This window comes from Salmo salar, chromosome ssa09, assembly GCF_905237065.1.
Source record: "Salmo salar chromosome ssa09, Ssal_v3.1, whole genome shotgun sequence".
Lineage (NCBI taxonomy): Eukaryota > Metazoa > Chordata > Actinopteri > Salmoniformes > Salmonidae > Salmo > Salmo salar.
Window position 1 is genome coordinate 1,055,087 of NC_059450.1, and position 27,730 is coordinate 1,082,816.

The window sequence follows — 27,730 nt, forward strand, 5'->3', positions numbered from 1 at the left end:
CTATGTTGATGCTTTACCTGTTTGATGGCTCGTTGGAGGTTTTAGCGGGATTTCATATAGGTGTACGGATTAATCAAATCAAAATTTCAAATCAAATTGTATTAGTCACATGAATACAACATGTGTAGACCTTACAGTGAAATGCTCACTTACGAGCCCCTAACCAACAATGCAGTTAAAAAAAAATAAATATACGGATAAGAATAACAAAAAAAAGTACCAAGTAATTAAAGAGCAGCAGTAAAATAACAATAGTGAGACTATATACAGGGGGGTACCGGTAAAGAGTCAATGTGCGGGGTACCGGTTAGTTGAGGTAATACAATTGAAGTCGGAAGTTTACATACACCTTAGCCAAATACAGGTAAACTCAGTTTTTCACAATTCCTGACATTTAATCCAAGTAAAAATTCCCTGTCTTAGGTCAGTTAGGATCATCACTTTATTTTAAGAATGTGAAATGTCAGAAAAATAGTAGAGAGAAGAATTTATTTCAGCTTTTATTTCTTTTATCACATTCCCAGTGGGTCAGAAGTTTACATACACTCAATTAATATTTGGTAGCATTGCCTTTAAATTGTTTAACTTGGGTCAAATGTTTCTGGTAGCCTTCCACAAGCTTCCCACAATAAGTTGGGTGAATTTTGGCCCATTCCTCCTGACAGAGATGGTGTAACTGAATCAGGTTTGTAGGCCTCCTTGCTCGCACATGCTTTTTCAGTTCTGCCCACAAATTTTCTATAGGATTGAGGTCAGGGCTTTGTGATGGCCACTCCAATACCTTGACTTTGTTGTCCTTAAGCCATTTTGCCACAGCTTTGGAAGTATGCTTGGGGTCATTGTCCATTTGGAAGAACCATTTGCGACCAAGCTTTAACTTCCTGACTGATGTCTTGAGATGTTGCTTCAATATAGCCACATCATTTTCCATCCTCATGATGCCATCTATTTTTTGAAGTGCACCAGTCCCTCCTGCAGCAAAGCACCCTCACAACATGATGCTGCCACCCCCGTGCTTCACGGTTAGGATGGTGTTCTTTGGCTTGCAAGCCTCCCCCTTTCTCCTCCAAACATAACGATGGTCATTATGGCCAAACAGTTCTATTTTTGTTTCATCAGACCAGAGGACATTTCTCCAAAAAGTACAATCTTTGTCCTCATTTGCAGTTGCAAACCGTAGTCTAGCTTCTTTTTTGGCAGTTTTGGAGCGGTGGCTTCTTCCTTGCTGAGCGGCCTTTCAGGTTATGTCGATATAGTACTCGTTTTACTGTGGATATAGATACTTTTGTACCTGTTTCCTCCAGCATCTTCACAAGGTCCTTTGCTTTTGTTCTGGGATTGATTTGCACTTTCGCACCAAATACGTTCATCTCTAGGAGACACAACGGATCTCCTTCCTGAGCGGTATGATGGCTGCATGGTCCCATGGTGTTTATACTTGCGTACTATTGTTTTTACAGATGAACGTGGTACCTTCAGGCATTTGGAAATTGCTCCCAAGGATGAACCAGACTTGTGGTCTACATTTTTTTTTGAGGTCTTGGCTGATTTCTTTTGATTTTCCCATGATGTCAAGCAAAGAGGCACTGAGTTTGAAGGTAGGCCTTGAAATACATCCACAGGTACACCTCCAATTGACTCAAAGTATGCCAATTAGCCTATCAGAAGCTTCTAAAGCCATGACATCATTTTCGGGAATTTTACAAGCTGTTAACAAGCACAGTCAACTTAGTGTATGTAATCTTCTGGAATTGTGATACAGTGAATTATAAGTGAAATAATCTGTCGGTAAACAATTGTTGGAAACATGATTTGTGTCATGCACAAAGTAGATGTCCTATCCGACTTGCCAAAACTATAGTTTGTTAACAAGAAATGTGTGGAGTGGTTGAAAAACTAGTTTTAATGACTCCAACCTAAGTGTATGTAAACTTCCGACTTCAACTCTATTACAGTTGAAGTCGGAAGTTTACATACACTTAGGTTGGAGTCATTATAACTTGTTTTTCAACCACTCCACAGAGTGGCTTCAGGACAATTCCCTAAATGTCTTTGAGTGGCCCAGCCAGACTTAAACCGATCTAACATCTCTGGAGAGACCTGAAAATAGCTGTGCAGCGACACTCCACATCCAAACTGACAGAGCTTGAGAGGATCTGCAGAGAAGAATGGGAGAAACTCCACAAATACAGGCGTGCCAAGCTTGTAGCATCATACCTCAGAAGACTCGAGGCTGTAATCACTGCCAATCACTGTGATTCAACAAAGTACTGAGTTAAGGATCTGAATTCTTATGCAAATGTCATCAATAAAAAATGTAACCAGTTTTTGCTTTGTCATTATGGGGTATTGCGTGAAGATTGACGAGGAAAAACAACAATTCAATCAATTTTAGAATAATGCTGTGATAAGAATCACTGACTCAAAGCCACAAGAGGGTAGAACATATTTCAAACCTTGCTTGTAAGGCGCAGGGTAGAGTACTGGTTGGTAGCCAGATAGTAACAGTGACTACGTTCAGGGCAGGGTACTGGGTGGAGGCCAGCTTGTGGTGACTATTTAACAGTCTGATGGTGTCACGCCCTGACCTTAGAGATCCCTTTTATTCTCTATTTGGTTAGGTCAGGGTGTGACTAGGGTGGGAAATCTATGTTACTTATTTCTATGTTGGCCTGATATGGTTCCCAATCAGAGGCAGCTGTCTATCGTTGTCTCTGATTGGGGATGATATTTAGGCAGCCTTTTCCCACCTGTTGTTTGTGGGATCTTATTTTGACTTAGTGCATGGTGCACCTCTGTCATCACGGTTTGTTGTTTTGTTTATAGTTTTTTGTATGTCTTGCATAGTTTCACATATTAATAAAGATGTGGAACGATACTCACACTGCGCCTTGGTCCTTGTCTACACACGAACGTGACAGATGGCCTGGAGATAGAAGATGTTTTTCAGTCTCTTGGTCCCAGCTTTGATGCACCTGTTCTGTGTCCACCTTCTGGATGGTATTAGGGTGAACAGGCCGTAGCTTGGTTGGCTGAGGTCCTTGATGTTATTCTCTGGCCTTCATGTGACACCGGGTGCTGTAGATGTTCTGGAGGGCAGGCAGTGTTCCCCCACTGCCTGCGTTGAGCTGACCGCACCACCCTCTGGAGAGCCCTGAGGTTGCGGCCGGTGCAATTCCTGTACCAGGAGGTGATACAGCCCAACAGGATGCTCTCGACGATGCAACTGTTGAAGTTTGTGAGGGTCTAAAGGCCAAGCCAATTTCTTCAGCCTCCTGAATGTTCTGATGTCCAGAAGCTGTGTTCGTCCATGGGACATTATGGCAGAGACATCATGTACAAAAAAGTTCAGATTAGCGTAAAAAACACACAAAATAGCAGAATTGGTCAGGAGCCATAAAACGGCCACTATCAGCTGCAGCACCATCTTTATGAAGGGTTAAGATTCAATGGCAAGATGCTACAAAATGTTCGCTTTCTCGCTTGATTACTGGTCAAGCTAAATCACATCTGTGCTAGGACATTATAATGCAATTATTTTACTATCCTTGCCTATTAAGAGTAAATACACGTTTTATAGGCATTGTGTGTAAAAGCAATATGGTTTCATCTGAGAAGAGACATTTATCAGACTGGTGTAAAGCCACCAACTAAAAAAACGAATCTGTATGCCAACCAATTAAACAAGGAAAAAAATTGTCCCGTTGACTAGTAAAACTGGACACCAACAAAAATAGGCACAGCTAATACTATGTATTACAATTGCTACTCTGGGATTGGTAACATTGTACAATATTGGGATCCTGTCTCTAACAAGATGAAGAACTCCTTCCCTCCTTTCTACATACTGTACATCAGCCCTGCATCCGCTAGGACCTGCTCAAAGCCTTGCCAGGCCACAGTTTAGGGTAAGTTACTCACTCCCTCATGGAACCCAGACAGAACAGAGAGACCACAGCACATAAATTAGGCAACATCACTCGTTTCTATGGGAGGAGGGTACAGCAGAACCCTGATGGCAACACTGTGAAGGATACACGCACACACACACCGCTTTGATTTTTAAGAAGTGGGGCATAGCATCAGTGCTATAACTAATGGTCGGCTCGACTCTCTCCTCTATGGAGCGCCGTGTGGGGCTTTTGCGTGTCAAAAAAGACACAGTCAAATAACACTATTTGATGTGTCAAACAAGCTTGTTGACCAATCAGGACCTGAATATACCTTCACGTCACATAATCATTTTACGTGCTCATAGTTTTTTACGTAGTTATTACACCTTGATTACACTATAACTCGTATTTCATATGTCACAACGATTCATCGATACACATGCTATGATGCTGGTAAAGTTGTCTCACGCACCTACAGTGCTGGTCATAAAAGAAAGCTAGCTAGCTCATGGATGCAAACAATGTTCTTCCCCAAAAACACAGCAAAATGACATAATCTGTTTCAGTAGCTATATAGTTAGCTAGCTAACTATATAGCTAGGTGTCATCATCTAAAATACCCCTCATTTATAAAACAGTTCTTATTTGATAAATGGTGGTTGGACCCATCTATGTGAAGCTAGCCACAATAGTGGACTTTGCGGTTAGCCTTCAAAATAAAAGTCATTGACAGTGATGCAAATGAATACACATAGAATTATGCCATAATTGAATAGTTCATGCTAAACGAGGTTGAAATGTTATTATATAAAATCAACAAAAGACAACAATTTGTTCATTTGACAAAAAGCTGTTGAAATCACACTGGAAGCATTAGACTTTCGAATTGCATTGGGGGCATACTTATTTCACTGTACAGCCTTACAGGCTGACTACACCGCTCGCGTCGGGTGCAAAATACATTTTGAAATCTATATTATTCAATTAATGCACCCACACTGCTTGCATGCGCCAATGAGCATCTGCGTTGCCAAGGGCTAAAATAGAAGTCAGTTATATTTCTGACGCAGATCACGCTGCAAGTCCTGGCTCTCCCATCTCCTCCTTGGTTTATAGAAGCAGGTACCCACGTGCCATCTCCTCATTGGATTTGGATATTCCCACGTGAGTTACTGAAAGACGAACGAGGTCTGTGGCGGTAATGCACCTAATTTATCAAAGTTGCCAATCGCAATATGAAGTCAAGAGAAGAAAAAGCCAGGAAGGAGGAGAGATGACTAGAAACGATTCGGTTGACCATTTTATGTGTGGATTAATTGGCGGAGTAGAGGACCTTGTGCATTCCAGGTAAAATAACAACTCAATGTTTATATCCCAGGACAAATTAGCTAGCAACAGCAAGCTAGCTAAATAGGACAAATTAGCTAGCAAGTGCAAGCTAGCTAGCTAAATTGCCATAAATGTTTAATGCTTTCGACCTGTCCCTAAATTAATATAATTGGTTCAGAGTTTGTTTTGATATTTTAACCTGCGTGTCGTGATCACGTTTGGTGTGGGGGGACAAAATACATTTATGCACGATGTCGCTTGCCATCGTGCGCCATCGTGCATAAATGTATTTTGTCCATTGTGGATCAATGACATAGGGTATCAGTCTACTCAGTGACACCCAGAGAAACATTCGCATCATAGCTCTTATTGCGGGACTCTGAAACAACTGTGAATTGAGCCACATTTATTGTCAACCCATGTGTATTGAACACCATTCCTGAGGAAAAACAATACTGCGTGGATGTTTTGGAGTCTGAGGAGGACGTTGGGAAAAAATATCTTGGGTATTGAGTAGACTGATATCCCATTTCATTGATCCCCAATCCTTAGGTAAAGCTGTACAGTGCAATATGAATGTCAATACACACAATAGGCTGACTGGGAGGTGATTTCACACAGTCACAGTCCCACGATAAGAGCTACAACCCTAATATTTGCGTAAACTCCTCATAGTTGTGTTCTGTGGGTGTCACCGAGTAGACTGATACCCCATTTCATTGCTTCACAATCCAACCTTGTTTAACATTATCTAGTCTAAACATGGCATGATTCCACCAATTGTAACTTTCTGCATCACTTTTAAAGTGGTACTTTTATTTTGAAGGCAAACCGCAAAAGCTTCACAACACATAACCCGGTCAGGTCGAGCGTCACTAGCCAGATGAAGCTAGCTGGCTGCTTATAACGTTAGCTTTGAGCAACAGGGTTAAGTAGCTAGCTAGCTGTTTATTTTCATGAACTGAAGTTCAATTTCAATAGGCAAACAACAAGTGGCTACATAGCTAATACTTACTCACAAGGATTCCTAAATCATTGTTAAGGATAATGAAAATGACGCAGTTTCTACTGGTCATTGTTTTCAGGCTGGTTGTATTGGTGCTAGCTAGGTACCAAGCTAAAGCTAGCTAGCTACCCCAGAAGTTGCGGTCGAACAAGTAATACCTTATTACCATTGCGGTATTGTAAACACATCGTTCGTGGCTAGCGTGTGCTTGTATGCAGACTTTTTTGTACAGCTTTTACAGTGCTACTGATAGTGGTGGCGCTTGGCTTACACATGCAAATTCATCACACACAACATTGTAATAGAATTGTGTTATTTGACGTGTCAAATTAAAAGCTTATTTAATACGTCAAATAGTGTTATTTGACATGTATCTTTTTTGACACGTAAAGACCCAAACGGCATTCCATACCCTGACACAATGCTCTTTTCAGTGTGCATGATTGGCTAACCTTTTCTCCCACAAACAAGGCCTTGTGCACAAATAACAAACAGCTAGGAACGTTGGGCAGTCCAGTTGTTCAGACAAGTGACAGCATTGTTGCAAGAGTTAGGATTTACATATGGTGTGTAAACCAAATGAGAAGGGTAACACTGGACAATCAGGGATGTTCCGAGCCAGATACTGTGTATGAGGCGGACCATATGTCAAGCATATGAATTTACAGTGAATTTGGCAGTCTTTTACAAGCAGCTCGGTGGTAAGTCACATTCTGTATTTCATATTACAGTACACCTACTGTAATATAATTATGGTATCAAAGCAAGTACTGTGTAATGACACAGTAAAATACCGTAAAATTGACTGTATTATACTGTAAAAAAATCGTGATGAATGAATGAAAGAATGGATGAATGAAATTCATTGACGAGAGGGGTTTAAATTTCACAGTGTTTTACTGTAATTACAGGGGATTAGTGCAAGCAGGTTGGCTGCTAGTTAAAGTGTTTACACATTACAACATATTAATGAATACTTGGTGTTTTATATCAGTTGCTCTTCTAGAGGCCTTAACAAAGGCTTCCAAACTTGCATCGACCACAGGGCAAAACAGACCAAAGAGACATGGCAAAATGATCATGCACTCAAGGTTTTAAGACTTGCTGCCATTCCATTCTGTCCTCTATACATTTTAAATTGATGGGGCACTATAACCACATAAGAGTTAAATTGTAACAGCATTCTCACTCACAGGTGCAACAAATATAGCCTCTTACAAGGCACGCCTCAAAATATGCTATTGAGCCAGAAACAACAATACCATGCACCACTAGTGGTCAAAAGATTGTTGGCGCTCCAAAGACACAGTACAGGACTGTATTCTGTGGGGTTGAATTACAGTACTATTTGGAAATACATTATATATTTTCCCAGAATGCACCATCATTTACAGTATGCTGCTGTAACGCCCTGGCCATAGAGAGGGGTTTTTTGTTCTTTATTTTGGTTAGGCCAGGGTGTTACATTGGGTGGGCGTTCTATGTTCCTTTTTCTATGTTTTGGTATTTCTTTGTTTTGGGCCATGTGTGTGGCTCCCAATCAGGCACAGCTGAAGCTCGTTGCTGCTGATTGGGAGTCACACATAAGGAATGTTTTTCCTTTGGGTTTTGTGGGTAATTGTTTCTTGTTTAGTGTGGTTGCACCTGACAGGACTGTTGGCTGTCAGTTTCCTTGTTTTTGTATAGTGTTCTTTCCAATTAAATTGAATGATGAATACTAACTCTGCTGCATTTTGGTCCTTTCCTGAAGACAGCCGTTACAGCTGCAGTAAAACGTTTCAGAGTATTTTGCTGTTGATAATACCCCAAATAACCATATAAATGACAGTTTTCCATTAGTGTTGGCTTAGAAGAATGGTAGTAAAGAACAAGAAGGCCCGCACACTGTTAAAGCTCCCAATTATTGACAACGTTTTGTTAGGGTTGAACTGGCTATTTGTTTGCATAACTTATATAATATACCGGGAAGCTATGCTACAATATTAAGTATATAAACTACGGATAAGTCAACTGCTGAAGACAAGAACTACAACCGGCGACAGGAAGTGCGTCACGAGGCTGGGACCAGCCTGCACGCCGACGATAGGATGAGCAAGTTTAAACCACGCTCCTCCTCCCTCTGACAGGCCAGCATTGAGCAGGAACTCTTTGTCAGAGTATATAAGAGAGAACAATAGGATGTGTCGCTCTCTTCTCTGTCTGCCCTGCGAGGTGTCACAGAGAGACCGTATATATACGAACCACCTATTTACCACACACGTGTTTGCATTAATTAAAGTACAAATAAATCAGAAGTTACTATGTGCTGACTATTTTGTTCTGATACCAGAAACGAATTGACGCAACTTTAACAGTTTCGATCCGAAACGGATCTTCGTCAGGTCAAACAAACTGAGTGCTAACTTCCCAAAATATACACATTTAACCTCACATGAACATTGTGGACATGACTCATGGTGGGTGCAAAAACAATGTGTATCTCTAATAATTTAATAACAATGAGATGGGTACATGTAGTAGTTCCAGAAAGTAATATATATATTCACAAAATGACCAAGTAGGTGACCTGGAAGGTAAGAAATCAAAGTGACATATTCATGTAAGAAATGCAACCTTGTTGAAAAAAACTTTCCCTATAGGGGCACAAGGAATGCATAAAAGCTGAGTCAAACATACTATTCTTTGAAGAGAAAGAGTGAACTGAGCTACTTAAATGCTTTTGAAAATTAATTTAATTGATCTCATTCTCTTTATTCCCTTACCTGTGATAGTGAATGTTTTCTATCTTGATAGATTTCTCCATCATGTGAATATACACACAATCTAATTAGGAATCATATCTCTTAGCCATCTGCTAAACTGGGCTTTTCCCCATTTCCCCCCTTTAATAACAGAATTCAACCAATCAGCTAAGGGAGATACTCTCATCAGTATAAGGTTAATTATATCTAGTGTGATTAGTACTGGGTATTGAAAACATGGCATTGAATTATAAATGCAAGCCAGGCCATATGATGGGCCATGGCTTTGGGGTGGGGAAATATGCAAATACATATAATTACACTAGAATTAAATAATTGCCCTCACCGCTCGTTGTTCAGCTTGTCATACTCATTTAATTCATCCACATGTCATAATATTTTCAGTGAAACATACATCACAGTTGGCCTACTGGTCTAATAATTTGCATACTTGCATATTAAATCCAAATACCAGATTTGAATAATCCTGATAGCTCCAGATTTAGTTATAAAACACCTTTGATTGTCCTACTCTTGAGAGTTGTGCTGAATATCTTCAACATCAGGGTTGTGTTCAATAGGACAGGGTTTCCCAAACTCGGTCCTGGGGCCCCCCCTGGGTGCACATTTTGTTTTTTGCCTTTGTTTTTGCAACTACACAGCTGAATCAAATAATCAAAGCTTGATGATGAGTTGGTTATTTGAATCAGCTGTGTAGTGCAGTGGACGCTGCTGAGGGGAGAACAGCTCACAATAATGTCTGGAACGGTGCAAATGGAATGGCATCAAACGAATGGAAAACATGTGTTTGTTGTATTTGATACCATTTCACTAATTCCGCTCCAGTCATTACCACGAGCCTGTTATCCCCAATTAAGGTGCCACCACTGGTGTAGTGCTAGGGCACAAACCAAAACATGCACCTAGTGGTGCATGGAAAATTGTAGTTTCTTATTGGACCAGGTAGTCTCTCTCAGTTTCGGTCCGTTTTCTTCCATAGGTGCCTAATGAACACCACCCATCCGAGGACGTTAACCAGAGCACTAAACAGCTTCTCCTTGGAATCCTGCTGCTGAAAGTTTGATGATTTATGACCCCTCCTGCTCCCTGTACTGAAGTACAAAGCCTCAGCAGTATACCTCTCGTACCAACACTTCCACACATTCAATAGAAAGCAGCATTTTTATCACTCTCTTCCATTGGTATTCATACGCATCAAATGCAGCTCAAGGATCTGTGGAAGAGCTGTATTCTCCTGGATGTGTTATGACCTCGCTATCTGTATTTATCTTATATATTCACAGTGCTAGAGGCTTACATATGTACACACACACATACACGCACACGATCACACAGACACACACACTACTCATCCTCACCGTGGGGCACAACAGGGAATATTACTTACACAATGTTTTTCAGACATATATTTACCCCGTGACTTATGCTGTTCTATATATGCTTCATTGTTTTTATGGGTCATTGGTTTTCAGCGGAAGAAAAGGCAGAATCAGAATGCAAAAATAAAAGGAAAATCATGGCTATGCTGTTTCTGTAAGTATGAATGTATAATATTACACATCATGCCCCATGTTTGATGAAACAGATGTTCACTTTTCAAGTCTAGGTTATCTGTTTGACTGGACGCTTAGACACTGATGAATAAAACTGTTATTATACTGAACAAAAATATAAACGCAACATTGTCACACCCTGATCTGTTTCACCTGTTCTTGTGATTGTCTCCACCCCCTCCAGGTGTCGCTTGTTTTCCCCAGTGTATTTATCCCTGTGTTTCCTGTCTCTCTGCCAGTTTGCCTTGTATGTCCAAGTCAACCAGTGTGTTTTTCCCCGTGCTCCTGCCTTTTCGCTTCACTTTTTGCTAGTCCTCCCGGTTTTGACCCTTGCCTGTTTCTGGACTTTGTACCCGCCTGCCTGACCATTCTGCCTGCCTTGACCTCGAGCGTGCCTGCCACTCTGTACCTCCTGGACTCCGAACTGGTTTTAACCTTTTGCCTGTCCATGACCATTCTCTTGCCTACCCCTTTTTGGATCAATAAACATCTAAGACTCCAACCATCTGCCTCCTGTGTCTGCATCTGGGTCTCGCCTTCTGCCCTTATAGTATATAGTATGTCCCTGCAGGGAGCCACTATTGGGAGGCATGAGGAACTACTACAGCACCTGTTGGAAGGGCTTTGTTCCCTGACGGAATGCCACGACCAAAGGTTTAAGTCTACCATGGAGCTAATTAAGCTTTGTGCCAATATCAGATATGTCTGTCTTGTTACTTACAATCTTAGGCTGTCTGCCATCCCTGAGAAACCCCAATCTCCCGGTACATTTTTTTCCTTTTAGTGGTGAGTTGGTACAGCCTACCCCGGTTCCTCGAGAACCCCGCTTACCACCTCCGGAGAGATATTCTGGGAATCCTGGTACCTGTCAGGGTTCTTTCTCAGTGTTCTCATATTTTTCAGCTACAGCCATCTTCATTCCCTTCGGATCGATCGAATATAGCGTATATTATTACGCTAATGTCGGGAAGGGCGCTCTCCTGGGCCACGGCTGTTTGGGAGCAATAATCCACCCTTTGTTGTCATCTGGAGGAGTTCATGGCAGAGGTGAGGAAGGTATTCGATTCTCCGGTATTTGGAAGAGAGGCGGCCAGTAAGCTTCTTGAATTACGTCAAAAGCTAGCTGCTCGGGAGTTACCGGTGAACCTCGACTCCCTCATCGCTCTCACCATTAGAATTGATGGGTGTCTAAAGGAACGCTGGAGTGAGAAGAGGTCTGGCCTCGGGCACACACGTTCATTTGCTAGGGCTGGCTCACCGTCGAAGGAATCCGGTAGTTTCCGAAGGCAGTTTTTCCGAGAGGATCTGAAGCCACCCGAGCCCCCTCGTGAATCATCTACAACAGGTGAGCTGGATACTCCTGAGCCAATGCAACTGGGAAGATCTCGGTTATCAGTTAGGGAACGCTCACGAAGGTTGAGTTCTAACTGTTGTCTGTACTGTGGTGAGGCAGGACATTATATAGCTAACTGCCCTATTAGGAAACCCCTGTCTCTGGTCGGTACAAGTACTCTGGTTAGCCCGACTGGGAATTCCTTTATTCCCATCACATGCACACCTTTGTTTGTGCTTTTGCTGTGGGGAGACCAATCTAAGCCTCACTGAGTGCTCATTGACTCTGGGGCTGATGAAAGTTTTATGGATGCTACCATAGTTTCTGAATTGGGTATTCCCACTCAACCTCTCTCTGTCCCCATGGATGCAAGGGCACTGAATGGTCGTTCTATTGGAAGAGTCACCCATAGCACTGTGCTCGTTCATATACGGGTGTCAGGAAACCATAGTGAGACTATACAGCTCCTCCTCATCGATTCACCCCATGTTCCTGTGGTTTTGGGGTTTTCTTAGCTCCAGAAACACAATCCGGTTATTGACTGGACCACGGGCTCCATCCAGGTTTGGAGTCCGTTTTGTCATTCTCATTGCCTTAAAACGGCACAGCCATCCTTGAGACGTTCCCCTCAGGACGTGAGCAAAGCCACGGATGTCTCTGTCGTCCACACTGAGTACCATGACCTCTTGGAGGTTTTCAGTAAGGCACGGGCTACTTCTCTTCCTCTGCACTGTCCTTATGATTGTGCCATTGATCTCCTCCCAGGCACCACACCACCTCGTGCTCATCTACATTCTCTATCCGGCCCGGAGACCAAGGCCATGGAAGAGTATATTGAGGAATCTCTGGCTACTGGAGGCATCCGACCGTCTGCATCTCCTGCCGGCGCAGGGTTTTTCTTTGTGGAGAAGGACAAGATCCTGAACTGTGCATTGACTACCAGGGTCTTAATGATATAATGATCAAGAATTGTTATCCCCTACCACTCCTCTCCTCGGCCTTTAAACCGCTCCAGGGAGCCACCATTTTTTTCCAAACTGGTCCTTCGGAATGCCTACCACCTGGTTCGGAAACGCGAAGAGATGAGTGGAAGACAGCCTTTAATACAGCCAGTGGACATTGAGTACCAGGTCATGCCATTTGGACATGCTGAACCGTTTCGTGTTCGTTTACCTGGACTACATCCTGTTTTGTTTCCCGGTCTGCCCAAGAACACATTCTTCATGTCAGACAAGTCCTTCAGCATCTGCTGGAGAACCAATTGTTTGTGAAGGCCAAGAAATGTTAGTTTCATCGCTCAACAATCTCCTTTCTGGGATATGTCATCGCTGATGGAAATGTCCAAATGGATCAGGAAAAAGTGAAAGCGGTGGTGGAGTTGCCTCGGCCAACGTCCAGGGTGCAGTTGCAACGTTTCCTGGGGTTTGCTAATTTCTACCGCCGTTTCATTTGGGGCTACAGCACTCTGGCAGCCCCCCTCTCGGCACTCACCTCTCCCAAAGTACCGTTCACATGGTCTCCAACAAAGCCTTCGTGGACCTGAAACATTGGTTCACCACATCACCCATCCGGATCCATCCGGTCAATTTGTGGTAGAGGTTGATGCTTCTGATGTTGGAGCGGGGGCCATTCTGTCCCAGCGATCTGCACAGGACCAGAAGCTCCATCCTTGTGCCTTCCTGTCTCATCGTCTCAGTCCGGCTGAGAGGAACTATTTAGTTGGCAACAGCGAACTCCTGGATGTCAAGTTGTCACTGGAGGAGTGTAGGGATTGGCTGGAAGGAGCAGAACAGCCCTTTGTGGTCTGGACCAACCATAAAAATGTGGAATATCTCCGTACAGCCAAGCGCCTTAACTCCAGGCAGGCCCGGTGGGCTTTATTGTTGACCAGATTCAACTTCACCATTTCCTACTGCCCACGGTCCACAAATGTGAAGCCGGATGCCCTCTCCCACATATACAGTTCCTCTGCCAAACCCTCGGTCTCCGAAACCATTCTCTCTACCTCATGTCTTGCTGCTTGGATTGAGGTATTGAAAACTTGGTTCGCAAGGCCCAACGTTCCCAGCCTGGACCTGAAGGGGGCCCGGCTAACCGGTTATTTGTTCCTAACTCAGTCTGGTCCTGGAATGGGCTCATTCCTCAAAGCTGACCTGTCATCCAGGTTCCCGTCGTAGCCTAGCCTTCATCCGACAACGTTTCTGGTGACCCACAATGGTTCCTGACGTCTCTGCCTACGTCACCGCATGCACAGTGTGTGCTCAGAACAAGACTCCACGGCAAGCTCCTTCTGGCCTCCTTCAGCAACTACCTGTCCCTGGTCCCATATCTCTCTGGACTTTGTCTCTGGGCTCCCTCCATCTGATGGCAACACTGTCATGCTGACCAGACCGGACACATCGCGTGCGCGAGCGTCGCAAAATAAATGTAGAAATTCATGTTATTCAATTATTGCACCCACACTGCCCGCGCGCGCCAACGAGCGTCTGCGATGCCAAGCGCTAAAATAGAACTCCTTTCTATTTCTGACGCAGATCGCGCTGAAAGTCCTGCCTCTTCCATCTCCTCATTGGTTTATAGAAGCAGGTGCCATCTAGTCATTGGTTATACCCACGTGGGTGGTTGAAAGACGAACTGTTTTGCTGGTTGTTGTGGTAATACTATGAAAGTTTAGATGCCAAACACCGTATAAGTTCAAAGATGAAAAAGTCTGGAAGGAGGAAAGATGACTAGAAACGATTCGGTTGACAGTTTTATGTGTGGATTAATTGACGGATTAGAGGACCTTGTGCATTTCAGGTAAAATAACAACTCAATGTTTATATCCCAGGACAAATTAGTTAGCAACAGCAAGCTAGCTAAAAAGGACAAATTAGCTAGCAAGTGCAAGCTAACTAGCTAAATTGCCATACATGTTTAATGCTTTTCGACCTGCCTCCAAATTAATATCATTTGGTTCAGAGTTTGTTTTGACATTTTAACCTGTTATGGCTAGGGGGCAGTATTTTCACGGCTGGATAAAAAACGTACCCGATTTAATCTGGTTACTACTCCTGCCCAGTAACTAGAATATGCATATAATTATTGGCTTTGGATAGAAAACGCTCCAAAGTTTCTAAAACTGTTTGAATGGTGTCTGAGTATAACAGAACTCAAATGGCAGGTCAAAACCTGAGGGATTCCTTTACAGGAAGTGGCCTGTCTGACCATTTCTTGAACTTCTTTGCCATCTCTATCTTTTACAAAGGATCTCTGCTCTAACGTGACACTTCCTACGTCTTCCATGGGCGCTCAGAGCCCGGGAAAAAACAGAATGTCGTCATCCCAGCCCCAGGCTGAAACACATTATCGCCTTTCTCAAGTGGCCGATCAAGGGACTGTGGGCTTAGGCGCGTGCCCTGGCCGCCCCCGTCTTTGTGATTTTTTTTCCCTCTGTTTGCCGAAAAGGAGATTCCCGGTCGGAATATTATCGCTTTTTTTACGAGATGAATTGCATAAAAATTGATTTTAAACAGCGGTTGACATGCTTCGAAGTACGGTAATGGAATATTTAGACATTTTTTTGTCACGAATTGCGCCATGCGCACGACCCTACTTTACCATTCGGATAGTGTCTGGGACGCACAAACAAAACGCCGCTATTCGGATATAACGATGGATTATTTTGGACCAAACCAACATTTGTTATTGAAGTAGCAGTCCTGGGAGTGCATTCTGACGAAGACAACAAAAGGTAATCAAACTTTTTTAATAGTAAATCTGATATTGGTGAGTGCTAAACTTGCTGGGTGTCTAAATAGCTATCCCGTGATGGCTGGGCTATGTACTTAGAATATTGCAAAATGTGCTTTCACCAAAAAGCTATTTTAAAATCGGACATATCGAGTGCATAGAGGAGTTCTGTATCTATAATTGTTATGCTTTTTGTGAACGTTTATCGTGAGTAATTTAGTAAATTGTTAGCAAATTCCCCGGAAGTTTGCGGGGGGTATGCTAGTTCTGAACGTCACATGCTAATGTAAAAAGCTGTTTTTTGATATAAATATGAACTTGATTGAACAAAACATGCATGTATTGTATAACATAATGTCCTAGGTGTGTCATCTGATGAAGATCATCAAAGGTTAGTGCTGCATTTAGCTGTCTTCTGGGTTTTTGTGACATTATATGCTAGCTTGAAAAATGGGTGTCTGATTATTTCTGGCTTGGTACTCTGCTGACATAATCTAATGTTTTGCTTTCGCTGTAAAGCCTTTTTGAAATCGGACAGTGTGGTTAGATAAAGGAGAGTCTTGTCTTTAAAATGCTGTGAAATAGTCATATGTTTGAAAAATTGAAGTTTTTGTATTTTTGAGGAATTTGTCATTCGCGCCACGCCTATCATTGGATATTGGAGCAGGTGTTCCGCTAGCGGAACGTCTAGATTTAACCTGCGTGTCGTGATCGCGTTTGGTGTAGGGGGACAAAATACATTTCTGCACGATGGCGCACGCGCACAGCCGGTTTGGGTTCCGTGTGACGGTAGTGGATCGATTCTCCAAGGCCGCCCATTTCATCCCTCTCCACAAACTAAATTCTGCCAAGGAGACAGCCCAGCTTATGGTGCAGCACGTCTTCCTGATCCATGGACTCCCGGTGGACATGGTCTCCGACTGGGGTCCTCAGTTCTCGTCTCAGTTCTGGAAGGCGTTCTGCACCCTTATTGGGTCGTCGGCCAGCCTGTCCTCCGGATTCCGTCCCCAATCCAACGGCCAGCCAACCAGGACCTAGAAACCACCCTGAGATGCCTGGTCTCAACCAACCCCAATACCTGGAGCTGACAACTGGTCTGGGTGGAGTATGCACAGAACACCCTTCCCTGTTTGGCCACAGGACTCTCTCCTTTTGAGTGTTCTTTGGGGTATCAACCTCTACTCTTCCCAGAACAAGAGCAGGATGTTAGTGTACCCTCGGCCCAGATGTTTGTCCACTGCTGTCAACGTACCTGGAGAAGAGCCAGGGCAGTAATTCTCAAGACTAACTCCAGGTATCGTCGACAAGTGGACTTTCGTCGGACCCCAGCTCCCCGCTACCGCATTGCGCAGAGGGTATGGCTTTCCACTAGGGACCTGCCCCTTCGGGTGGAGTCCCACAAACTGTCCCCCCTTTTCATTGGTCCTTTTCCCATCTCTAGAGTGCTTAGTTCCACTGCTGTCTGTCTTGTGTTACCCCGTACCCTCCGTATTCACCCTACCTTCCATGTGTCTAGGATTAATCCCGTGCCTCAGTCCTTTGTCTTCTATTTCTAGGCCCATCCCTCCCCCTCCGGGTCATCGATAGCCAGCCAGCATATACGGTGAGATGCCTCCATGGGGCAGGGGTTTCCACTACCTGGTTGACGGGGAGGGTTATGGCCCGGAGGAGAGGTGCTGGGTCCCTGCTAAAGACATCCTGGCCCTCATCGCCAATTTTTCACCCCGGTCAACCAGGTATCCACCCCTAAGGGGGGGGGGTGTACTGTCTCACCCTGATCTGTTTCACCTGTTCTTGTTGTCTCCACCCCCTCCAGGTGTCGCTTGTTTTCCCCAGTGTATTTATCCCTGTGTTTCCTGTCTCTCTGTGCCAGTTTGTCTTGTATGTCCAAGTCAACCAGCATGTTTTTCCTGTGATCGTGCCTTTTCTCTTCTCTTTTTGCTAGTCCTCCCGGTTTTGACCCTTGCCTGTTTCTGGACTCTGTACCTGCCTGCCTTGACCTCGAGCCTGCCTGCCACTCTGTACCTCCTGGACTCTGAACTGGCTTTGACCTTTTGCCTGTCCATGACCATTCTCTTGTCTACCCCTTTCTGGATCAATAAACATCTAAGACTCCAACCATCTGCTTCCTGTGTCTGTCACGACTTCCACCGAAGTCAGTTCCTGTCCTTGTTTGGGCGGCGGTCGGCGTCACTGGTCTTTTTGCCATCGTCGATCCACTTTTCATTTTCCATTTGTCTTGTTTTCCTAAACACCTGGTTCTCATTTCCCTCATTAAGTGTTGTGTATTTAACCCTCTGTTCCCCCCATGTCTTTGTGCAGAATTGTTTAAGTGCTTGTGCACTTGTTTACTGGTGCGTGTCGGGTTTTGTACCCATATTGGTTATTACTTAATGCCATTGGTTTTGATATTAAACTGCTCCGGCTATTACCTAGTTCTGCTCTCCTGCGTCTGACTTCACTGCCACCAGTTACGTACCCCTTTACAGTGTCTGCATCTGAGTCTCGCCTTGTGCCCAGATAAACATGTCAAGTGTTCGTCCCATGTTTCATGAGCTGAAACAAAAGATCCCAGAAATGTTCCATACGCACAAAAAGCTTCTTTCTCTCAAATTGTGTGCACAAATTGGCATGAGTATGCGGAATTGTGTGCAGATCCTTGCAACATTGGGCCGAGCATTATTATGCTGAAACATGAGGTGATGGCAGTGTCTGAATGGCACGACAATGGGGCTCAGGATCTTGTCACGGTATCTGCCATTGATAAAATGCAAATGTGTTCGTTGCCCATACCATAACCCCACCGCAACCATGGGGCACTCTGTTCACAACGTTCACATCAGCAAACCGCTCGCCCACACGACGCCATCTGCCATCTGCCGGATACAGTTGAAACCGGGATTCATCTGTGACGAGTACTCTTCTCCAGCATGTCAGTGGCCATCGAAGGTGAGCATTTGCCCACTGAAGTCGGTTACAACGCCGAACTGCAGTCAAGTCAAGACCCTGGTGAGGACGACGAGCACACATATGAGCTTCCCTGAGACGTTTTATGACATTTTGTGCAGAAATTCTTCGGCTTTGCAAACCCACAGTTTCATCAGCTGTCCAGGTGGCTGGTCTCAGATGATCCCGCAGGTGAAGAAGCCACATGTGGAGGTCCTGGGCTGGCATGGTTACACCTGGTCTGCGGTTGTGAGGCCGGTTGGACCAACTCCCAAATTCTCTAAAATGACGCTGCAGGCGGCTTATGGTAGAGAAATTAACATAAAATTCTCTGGCAACAGCTTTGGTGGACATTCCTGCAGTCAGCATGCCAGTTGCACGCCCCCTCAACTTGAGACATCTATGGCATTGTGTAACACAACTGCACATTTTAGAGTGGCCTTTTATTGTCCCCAGCACAAGGTGCACCTGTGTTATGATCATGCTGTTTAATCAGCTTCTTGATATGCCGCACCTGTCAGGGTGGATGGATTATCTTGGCAAAGGAGAAATGCTCACTAACAGGGATATAAACAAATTTGTGCCCAAAATTTGACAGAAATAGGTTTTTTGTGCATGTGGAAACTTTTTGGATTTTATTTTCACTATTTATTAATCATCTATTGAACTGCATCCATCTATTCAGCCAACAATGCCTTACTCTACGTAATGGAATTTTGAGTCAAATAGAACCTATTTTTTAAACATCTTACAAAGTTGCTTTTGCAGCATAAACTAGGAATTTTATATTTTTGACTGATATTATGAGTGTCTGTTTGTTTCATATCTGCAAAGTAGTTCAAACTGTCAGTTCCACTGTTTATGCTTTGTATTCTACAACAGAAATGACAGCATAGAACATTAACGGTGATCTCTTATCTCCGAAGAGGAGGAGAAAGGGGGTTAGATAAATTGGCAGAGGAGTGCAGCATGACAGTGCCACAAGAGCCCAAACTGCCTCTGTGAATATCTCTCCATTCAAGAGAGAAAATGACTTTTATCCTTCAGTGTAGTCTGGCTTCAACTAAGCAAACAGAGAAAACAAATCACCAGAAGAGTCAGAAAGGGAGCCCAATGCAACTAAAGGGAATCAATGGCCAACCTTAAAATTGATCAGCAGTGATGAGTTATCTTACCCACAGAACTGAAATACTCGCTCAACAATAAAAAGCTGTCCTTCATTCTTTTAATGTGGTAAAGGATATTTAGTGTGAAATGTATGCAACGGTTATAAATGAGGCCCCAGGTCTCTGGCAAGGTTACTCATCACAAGAGTGTGGTCACTGAACCACCTCTGTTAGAAGATAGAGTAGGATCAGTGCTGTTGGTTTAGTCAACATTACTCCAACATGGAGAGGCCAACAAAACAGGAATTTTTGGAAACCAAAAAACTTGAAATCTCAGAGAGCACATTTGGGTACAGGTCAGGATTCCTTGAATGTGGGCAGGCATGGGCTGACCCGACCTGGCCCAACCTTTTGTTTGTCTGTTTTTGTTGGTTTGTAACGTGAGCAGGATTTAAACCCTAATCCCTTTGCATGTGCTTCAATTAATGGCTTTACAGAAAACAAAGAGGAGAGGGAACCGTGTCACACTGTTTGTGTGCCAACTACCAGTCTCTTGGTGACATTGGTGATGTAGCGGGTAGTGCCAGCCCTGCAGGCCCTAGAGGAGAGGGGAAGTGATAAGGATGTCTGGTTAAATCTGAAGGGTAAAACAGTGAATTCTCTGGATTGACCACCTTGTTTTGATTCATAATCTATTGATCAGTCATAACACTAAGTGAATACAACCAGATCATCCACTGTCCACTGTCAGTATTAAGTCAGACACCTAGCGATAGGGACAGCAACAAAAAAATACATTAAAGGCACTCATAAGGTGTGGTGGATATATTCAATACTGTAGATCCTCTGCTAAAGATGCAACTCCCTGATAATTGGACTACTAGGCTACTAATGGGGATAATTTCCCTTAGTAGCCGATCTCCTCGGGACAAAAGCATGCTTTTCCAGTTTGCTGAGTCGCTGACCCAGTCTCCCCTGCCATTAGTCTGGTTGGCTGATCACTAACACATGAAGCGTTCAAGAACAAATGACATCACTTTTACAGGCAGAGCTACAGCTGGCCAACACACCACTGGGTGATTTCAGAGCTTCCAGACTACACACTCACACAATTAAGTTGTATGTTGGAACAATGAGGTCCTCTCGCTTGATATGACAGTCTTAGTCATTCTAGTGAGAGAACATTTGAAAATCCCTGGCAAGAGTCACAACAGATTGGCGTGTTTCGTCTTCTGGCTTGTAAGAGCTAACCGGACTTTCTGAAGTAATAACAAACAGTGTAAGGCAGTGATTTGAGGCACTCACTGGCCTTTCGCTTGCACAGAAAAATCATTAACCGCTACATAATTACAAAATGTCAACCATGTCAGACTAGGGCATGCATGTAGGTGCCAATTGGGGGACTTCAGAACATTCAAAACCTAGAGACTTTAGTCAATATTTTTATGTTTGACAACACAGTGGGAAAAGGGATTTTGTCTTGGCCCTTGCACCAATTTGACCCAATACTCCTGTATGTGTGTGAATTCTTTAATTAACACCCTTGAGGTTGACAGCAATTAAACAATATGACATGTTGCAGTAGCCTCTTTTCTTTCTTTAAATTACAGTATCATTCGTAACACTCTAAAAGGTCAACTCATCCTTGGAGAATGAAGCTTTATTTATTTTGATCCAACCTGACATTCAGCCTACATCTGTTTTTCAGGTAATCCAACATGCCCGAGAGAATATCCGTGACATCATTGACATTATCAGCATGTCTGCACACCACACAGCACACTTCACTATTAGTTCATGTTCAGGACATGACTTTGTAAATGTCATAGATTTTCTCATTTCCCAACCATGGAAATTAAGTTTTATACTGCCAACCTTCTATAACTCACTAATCGGCCACATCGTTAGACAATTTGAGTATTCTCTTTGTTTTGCTCCAGGGTACAGATCTAAGATCAGCTTCCTTATCCAAATTCCAGCATCTCACCCTACTTCCTTTGGCTCAGCAGAGCTATAAATAAGTGTCAGACAGTGTTTCCTGTATCCGAGCAGACATCAGGCTTTGTTGATAATAGATTGATTAGTTGTGACAAAGTCATGTGTCACGCTGCACCTTCACTCACTCCACTAATAACCTGCAACCCCAACTCCACTTCCACCCTTCGGCATTTAAAACCCTTTTCTGCAGTCAAATGTCCAAATTGCCCTCTAGTGGCATCATAGGTGGAATGTTATTAATATTTTTCATAATTTATAAACATTACATTTTTTACACAGAAAATCTGATGTTTCTATTTCAAACGGTTTTGTTATATTTCAGTCTTCTGTGATGTATATAAAATGTAATATTGTGATGCAACTCAAAATTGAATACATTTCAACTCTATATCTGACATGGTAGAAGTGTCTTCTTTTATTTAAGCCTATAACCATGTGTGTGAGGTGTGTACTTTTGTTTCAAAGTAGATTTGTTTAAGACTACCAAGAAACACTCTGTGTGACCCTGATTTAGCCCACTGCAGTAAAAGGTTAAATCACACTTGAACTGATCACTAGATACTGATGACAATTAGCACACCAGGGAGAAGACTGTGTGGCTCAGTCAGAAGAGCATGGTGCTTTCAACACCAAGGGTTGTGGGTTTGATTCCCTCTGGGGCCACCCATATGTACAATGTAAGTTGCTTTGGATAAAAGCATTTGCTAAATGGCATATTATTATTAGGCACAATGCTTCATAAGAACACAACAGCCACAGAGACCTTCAACGGAGATTCTTGGCAGAAACATTTCCTCAGGAGGTTTTGAAAGACAAATCTCTGCATCTCTGCATGGTTCAACTCTACATTTAATATTGTAACCTGCTATGTCTAAATTAGGGTCATGTAGCTTATAGCCTATGATCCCATCTGTGTCTGTCACATAAGATTGCATCTTTTCAGCACAAAGGATAAACTTTCACTTTCATCAAGTCCAGCTTGAGCTCCAAAATAGCCTCATGCCTACATGCAACAGCCCTGCGGGCAGGGACTACTTCTTTGGTGTTTAGTTTAACCAGGCAGTGGTGACATGTCATGTCAAGCACACATAATGATAACCAGGGATGAGGTTGAGTTTACCGTTACAAAACTGCAGCAGCGAAGATGTGTCATAGAGGCTGCTGTAGCTGGAAAACCCGTCCTCCATTCTGGACTTCCACCGCGCTCCTCCACTCACTCCTCTCTTGTTCCCTCTCGCCTCCCTCAAATCCCTGTTACTTTCGCTTGCTTGCCACCACCGAGGATCTTCCTCCATTCAACATCGAGTTTTCTCGTGTCAGGCTGCCAGTGTCAGTTACCATGGCAACCCATTCACTCTGATAATATCATGTGAACTCAGACTCTCTTCTCTTCTTTGAATGGTCCCGAGGAGTAAACTCAAAAAACCTGGAGTATTTGAAAACACAGGCTTTCTTGCTCTGCTTCTCCTTTTCGCTTCCTATTTCCCCTACTCACTCTTCTCTCCTTCCCTCAGTCTCTTCAGTGGCAGCTGTGTGGTTTTAAACCGTGTGCTCATCTCCAGAAGAAAAACAGCTTTGAAAGGCTGGAGCTGTAAGTGGAGGGCTGGCAGCAGTGTGTGTGTGTGTGTGTGTGTGTGTGTGTGTGTGTGTGTGTGTGTGTGTGTAGAGAGAGAGAGAGAGAGAGAGAGAGAGAGAGAAAAATAGAGCGAGAGCGCGTGTATGCGTGTGAGTGTTTGGATAATACCTTGGACAGCCTTCCCCGGCCCCAGACTTTCACTAACTGTGGACAAGTGCAGAGGGGGTTGGGCCTCTTTCAAAAGACAGATCATCCCCTTTGCCTAGGAGAGAGAGAGAGAGAGAGAGAGAGAGAGAGAGAGAGAGAGAGAGAGAGAGAGAGAGAGGCTCTGATCACCAGGAAGGGGATAGAACGGTCACAAGGAAGAAAAAAGATTGCAGCTGGTAGAAGGAATAAAATGAAATGAATGGGATTATATATTGATATAGTCACCATATTCTTGTTCAGCTCTTCTGGCATGATGCCAGAAATCTTTTTGTGACAATAATAATCCCAAAGAGCCACAGATATGAGAGAAACAGAAATGAATAAATATATATAGAATAAAGCTCTTTCTCAGTCTCAAAGAGAGGAGAGGAATCCAAGAGAAGAGAGGAATCAATCCATTCAGGAGAAAAATAATAGAGAGAGGGAACACAGAGAAGAGATTAGAGGGATGCTGAGGCTAGCAAAGAAAATGGGTTTCTATTGCAGAACAGTGAGCCATCTGTCACGACTTCCGCCGAAGTCGGTCCCTCTTCTTGTTCGTTCGGCGGTCGACGTCACCGGCCTTCTAGCCATCGCCGATCCACTTTTCATTTTCCATTTGTTTTGTCATTGTTTTACACACCTGGTTTCAATTCCCCAATTACATGTTCATTATTTAACCCTCTGTTTTCCCCATGGTTTTTGTGAGTGATTGTTTTATTGTAAGTTCGGTCCGGTGTTTGTGGGCTTGGTATTACTTCATGTATTTGGACATTTTGAGTAAAGTTCATTGTGTTACTCATCTCTGCTATCCTGCGCCTGACTCCTCTGCACCAGCTACACCCAGAACCTTACACCATCATCCTATATAACTACAGCTGTACATACCTTTTTCCTACTTATATATTGTCCATACTGTCTATACAAACCACATTTATATCAGGACTCTGACATTGCTCGTTCTGATATTGCTCAATCTGATATGTCTTAATCTCTTGTTTCTTCTTTTTTTTCTTGGGATTATTTGTGTATTATTATTGTACTGTTAGATATTTACTGCACTGCTAGAGCTAGACACAAAAGCAATTCCCTGCACCTGCCTTAACATCTGTGTACACAGCAAATACACTTTGATTTGATTTGACCCAGTCTACCAGTCAACATTTCAACGATTTGATATATGATGTAGAACAAACATGCCTCTCTAACAAGCAGAACATTGAATAATGTCAACCCTATTCAAGACATTTTTATCTGCAACATTTGGCCCTGGAGTCAGACTGGGGCAGAGAGGGATTTGGACCACGAAGTCACAAAACAATGCGACATCACATCTTCCTGCTCTATCATCCCAAGAAGCTAAACAAGAAGGCGGTTGAACACAATCAGTGTTGAAGCGAAACATTATTATTCTCAGCCTTATCTGTCTTAGCAGACAGTGTAATCATCAAAGAAGACGAAGAGGGGGAGAGGGAGGGAGGGAAAAACTTCCTCTTCATTTTGACTGGGGGTTTTCAGCAGCCATCAAATACGTGATAGAAGAGGATGAGAAGGAGAGAAATGGAGGGAAAATTGAAAGAGACTGTGGGTCATCTGACTGGAACTGTCATGGTGGAACACCTTTTTCAAGTATTCATGTATACATAAATGACTTGATGTCCGGAGATCAAAATGCAGATGCATGCAGAGGACACAGTCTTCTATGTCCATGCCAAGACAAAGCAACAGACTGCTCGTAAACTTACAGCAGCAATTGACAAAATAGATGACTGGTTGGACCACTCACGTCTAAAATTGAACATAACAAAAACTGTCTGCAATCTCTGCATGTATTTCTCCATCAGGAACAGTGAGACCCATCAACCTGAGGGAACTGTAAAGGAACAGAGGATTGAGGTGGTTTCACATTTTAAATACTTAGGAATAATTATTGACTCTAACCTTTCCTTCAAAAAAACAATTAAAAAAGTGCATGGAACAGCAAAACACAACCTGGTGAATTTCTAATTTATCAGAAACCAAATGTCAGCAGATGCTGTAAACTGCACATGCACTCAATGATTCTGTCCCATCTCTCGTACTGTGTCACAACCGGGTCACATGCTAGTATCACAGAAATGAAACCACTCGAAAAGCTTTGTAAACAAACTCTGAAAGTGCTGGACTAAAAAACAAACACTTATCACCACTGCAATATCACAAAGACATAATACCTACTGAGCTTTGATAGCTTTTATGCCTTGATGACACTTCTCTGCTGTTTCAGATCACTCATGACCTAGCCCCACCACCTCTTAAACAGTTTGTTACATATTGCAAGGACAATACCAGGACAACAAGAGCTTCAACCAGAGGGGGCTGCTCAACTCAGTTTAGGTCCACTAAATTTGGCCAGACAGCTATTTCAGTCAGAGCGTCTAGATTATGGAACAACCTGCCAACCAGTGTGAGAGAGTGCAATACCTTTGCTAGCTTCAAGGCAAAACTGAAAAGGTGGCTGAAGGTAAACCAGTCATGTTAACATTAAGACATTCTGACTCTTAAGATGTCAGATACTGTAGGACCAAGCTATATTTAAATTCTGATGTAACATTAGCGTTATATTGTCTATTGTTGTCTATTTTATATATACACACACTACCGTTCAAAAGTTTGGGGTCACTTAGAAATGTCCTTGTTTTTGAAAGAAATTCACATTTTTTGTCCATTAAAATAACATCAAATTGATCAGAAATACAGTGTAGCCATTGTTAATGTTGTAAATACTATTGTCAATGACTATTGACGCCTCACAAGTCCTCAACTGCCAGCTTCATTAAATAGTACCCACAAAACACCAGTCTCAACGTCAACAGTGAAGAGGCGACTCGAGGATGTTGGCCTTCTAGGCAGAGTTGCAAAGAAAAAGCCATATCTCAGACTGGCCAATAAAAATAAAAGATTAAGATGGGCAAAAGAACACAGACACTGGACAGAGGAACTACGCCTAGAAGGCCAGCATCCCGGAGTCGCCTCTTCACTGTTGACGTTGAGACTGGTGTTTTGCAGGTACTATTTAATGAGGCTGCCAGTTGAGGACTTGTGAGGCGTCTGTTTCTCAAACTAGACATTGTAATGTACTTGTCCTCTTACTCTGTTGTGCACCGGGGCCTCCCACTCCTCTTTCTATTCTGGTTAGAGCCAATTTGTGCTGTTCTGTGAAGGGAGTAGTACATGGAGTTGTACGAAATCTTCAGTTTCTGGGCAATTTCTCACATGGAATAGCCTTCATTTGCTCAGAACAAGAATAGACTGATGAGTTTCAGAAGAAAGTTATTTGTTTCTGGGAGGGAGGGAGGGAGGGAGGGAGGGAGGGAGGGAGGGAGAGAGAGAAACTGCCTCTTCATTTTTACTGTGGGTCTTCTGACTGGAGCTGTCATGGTGGAAAACATCTTTCAAGTATTCATGCGCCTGGCGCAGGATGGAAAGAAAAAAATATGCACAAAGATGACTCTGTGGTCTATATTTATTTATTTTCAAACACTCCTCGCACTGTTCTGGCTCATGAAAGGAAACAATGCCAAAAACACAACAAAGAATGCTCTAATGATTGTTGGAAGAAAGGACAGATCTCAGGTCTGCTTCAACCTGGATTGCTTTGTCTTGGAGCATGGCAATAATTTGTTAAGGCAGATTTCAGATCTGATTCAACCTAGACCGCTTTGTCTCAGAGCATGGCGGTGATGTGTTAGGGGCTTTCCTACTGATTCCTACAGAACAGCTGAGGTAGGGTAATCCCAGGTGGGTACTGGTGGTGGAGCGTTCTCCTCTATTTCCCCTCAGGGGATTATACTGCACTCAGCGCTGTTCCATCTAGCTAGCCTATTACACAACAGCATGAAGGCCCCCTAAGACTCCTATTTTCTAGTGACCTACAGGAGCAGACAAGGCTCTCCTTTGTAATGCTTCTAAATCAGAGACAGTGGAAATATTACTGGAATATATCTGTCTGTATCACAATGTTGCAGTTCTGCTTTCACTTGTCCATGAAATTCCTTCTGCATCATAGTAAATATGAATGATGGGGACGCCCTTTAAAAACGTGTTTATCTGTCTGTTCAAATTCATATTGATCTGTTTTTCTCCTGGAATAGTGGTATGTAATACAAATTTGCACACACCAACAAAAAATTATAATGCCAATGTTATGATTGATTTATGAAAGGGCTAGTTATGGGGCGGCAGCTAGCCTAGTGGTTAGAGCGTTGGACTAGTAACCAAAATGTTGCAAGATCGAATCCCTGAGCTGACAAGGTACAAATCTGTCGTTC

At 43.2% G+C, this 27,730-nt stretch overlaps 1 protein-coding gene across 6 annotated transcripts in view; it reads right to left on the bottom strand.

The window, feature by feature from the left end:
• Window positions 1–27,730, bottom strand: part of LOC106610626 (echinoderm microtubule-associated protein-like 1) — a 111,578-nt gene that overhangs the window by 71,958 nt on the left and 11,890 nt on the right. The window contains exon 1 of one of the 6 annotated variants that reach the window (XM_014210044.2): window positions 22,779–23,355. The exons of 1 other annotated variant lie outside the window; for it this stretch is intronic. In XM_014210044.2, coding sequence (XP_014065519.1) covers window positions 22,779–22,953 — 175 coding nt within the window. In that variant the 5' untranslated portion in view covers window positions 22,954–23,355. Of the gene's footprint in view, window positions 1–22,778; window positions 23,356–27,730 lie in introns of those variants that run through there. 4 more of the 6 variants (XM_014210043.2, XM_014210045.2, XM_014210046.2 and 1 more) reach the window with 4 other exon arrangements.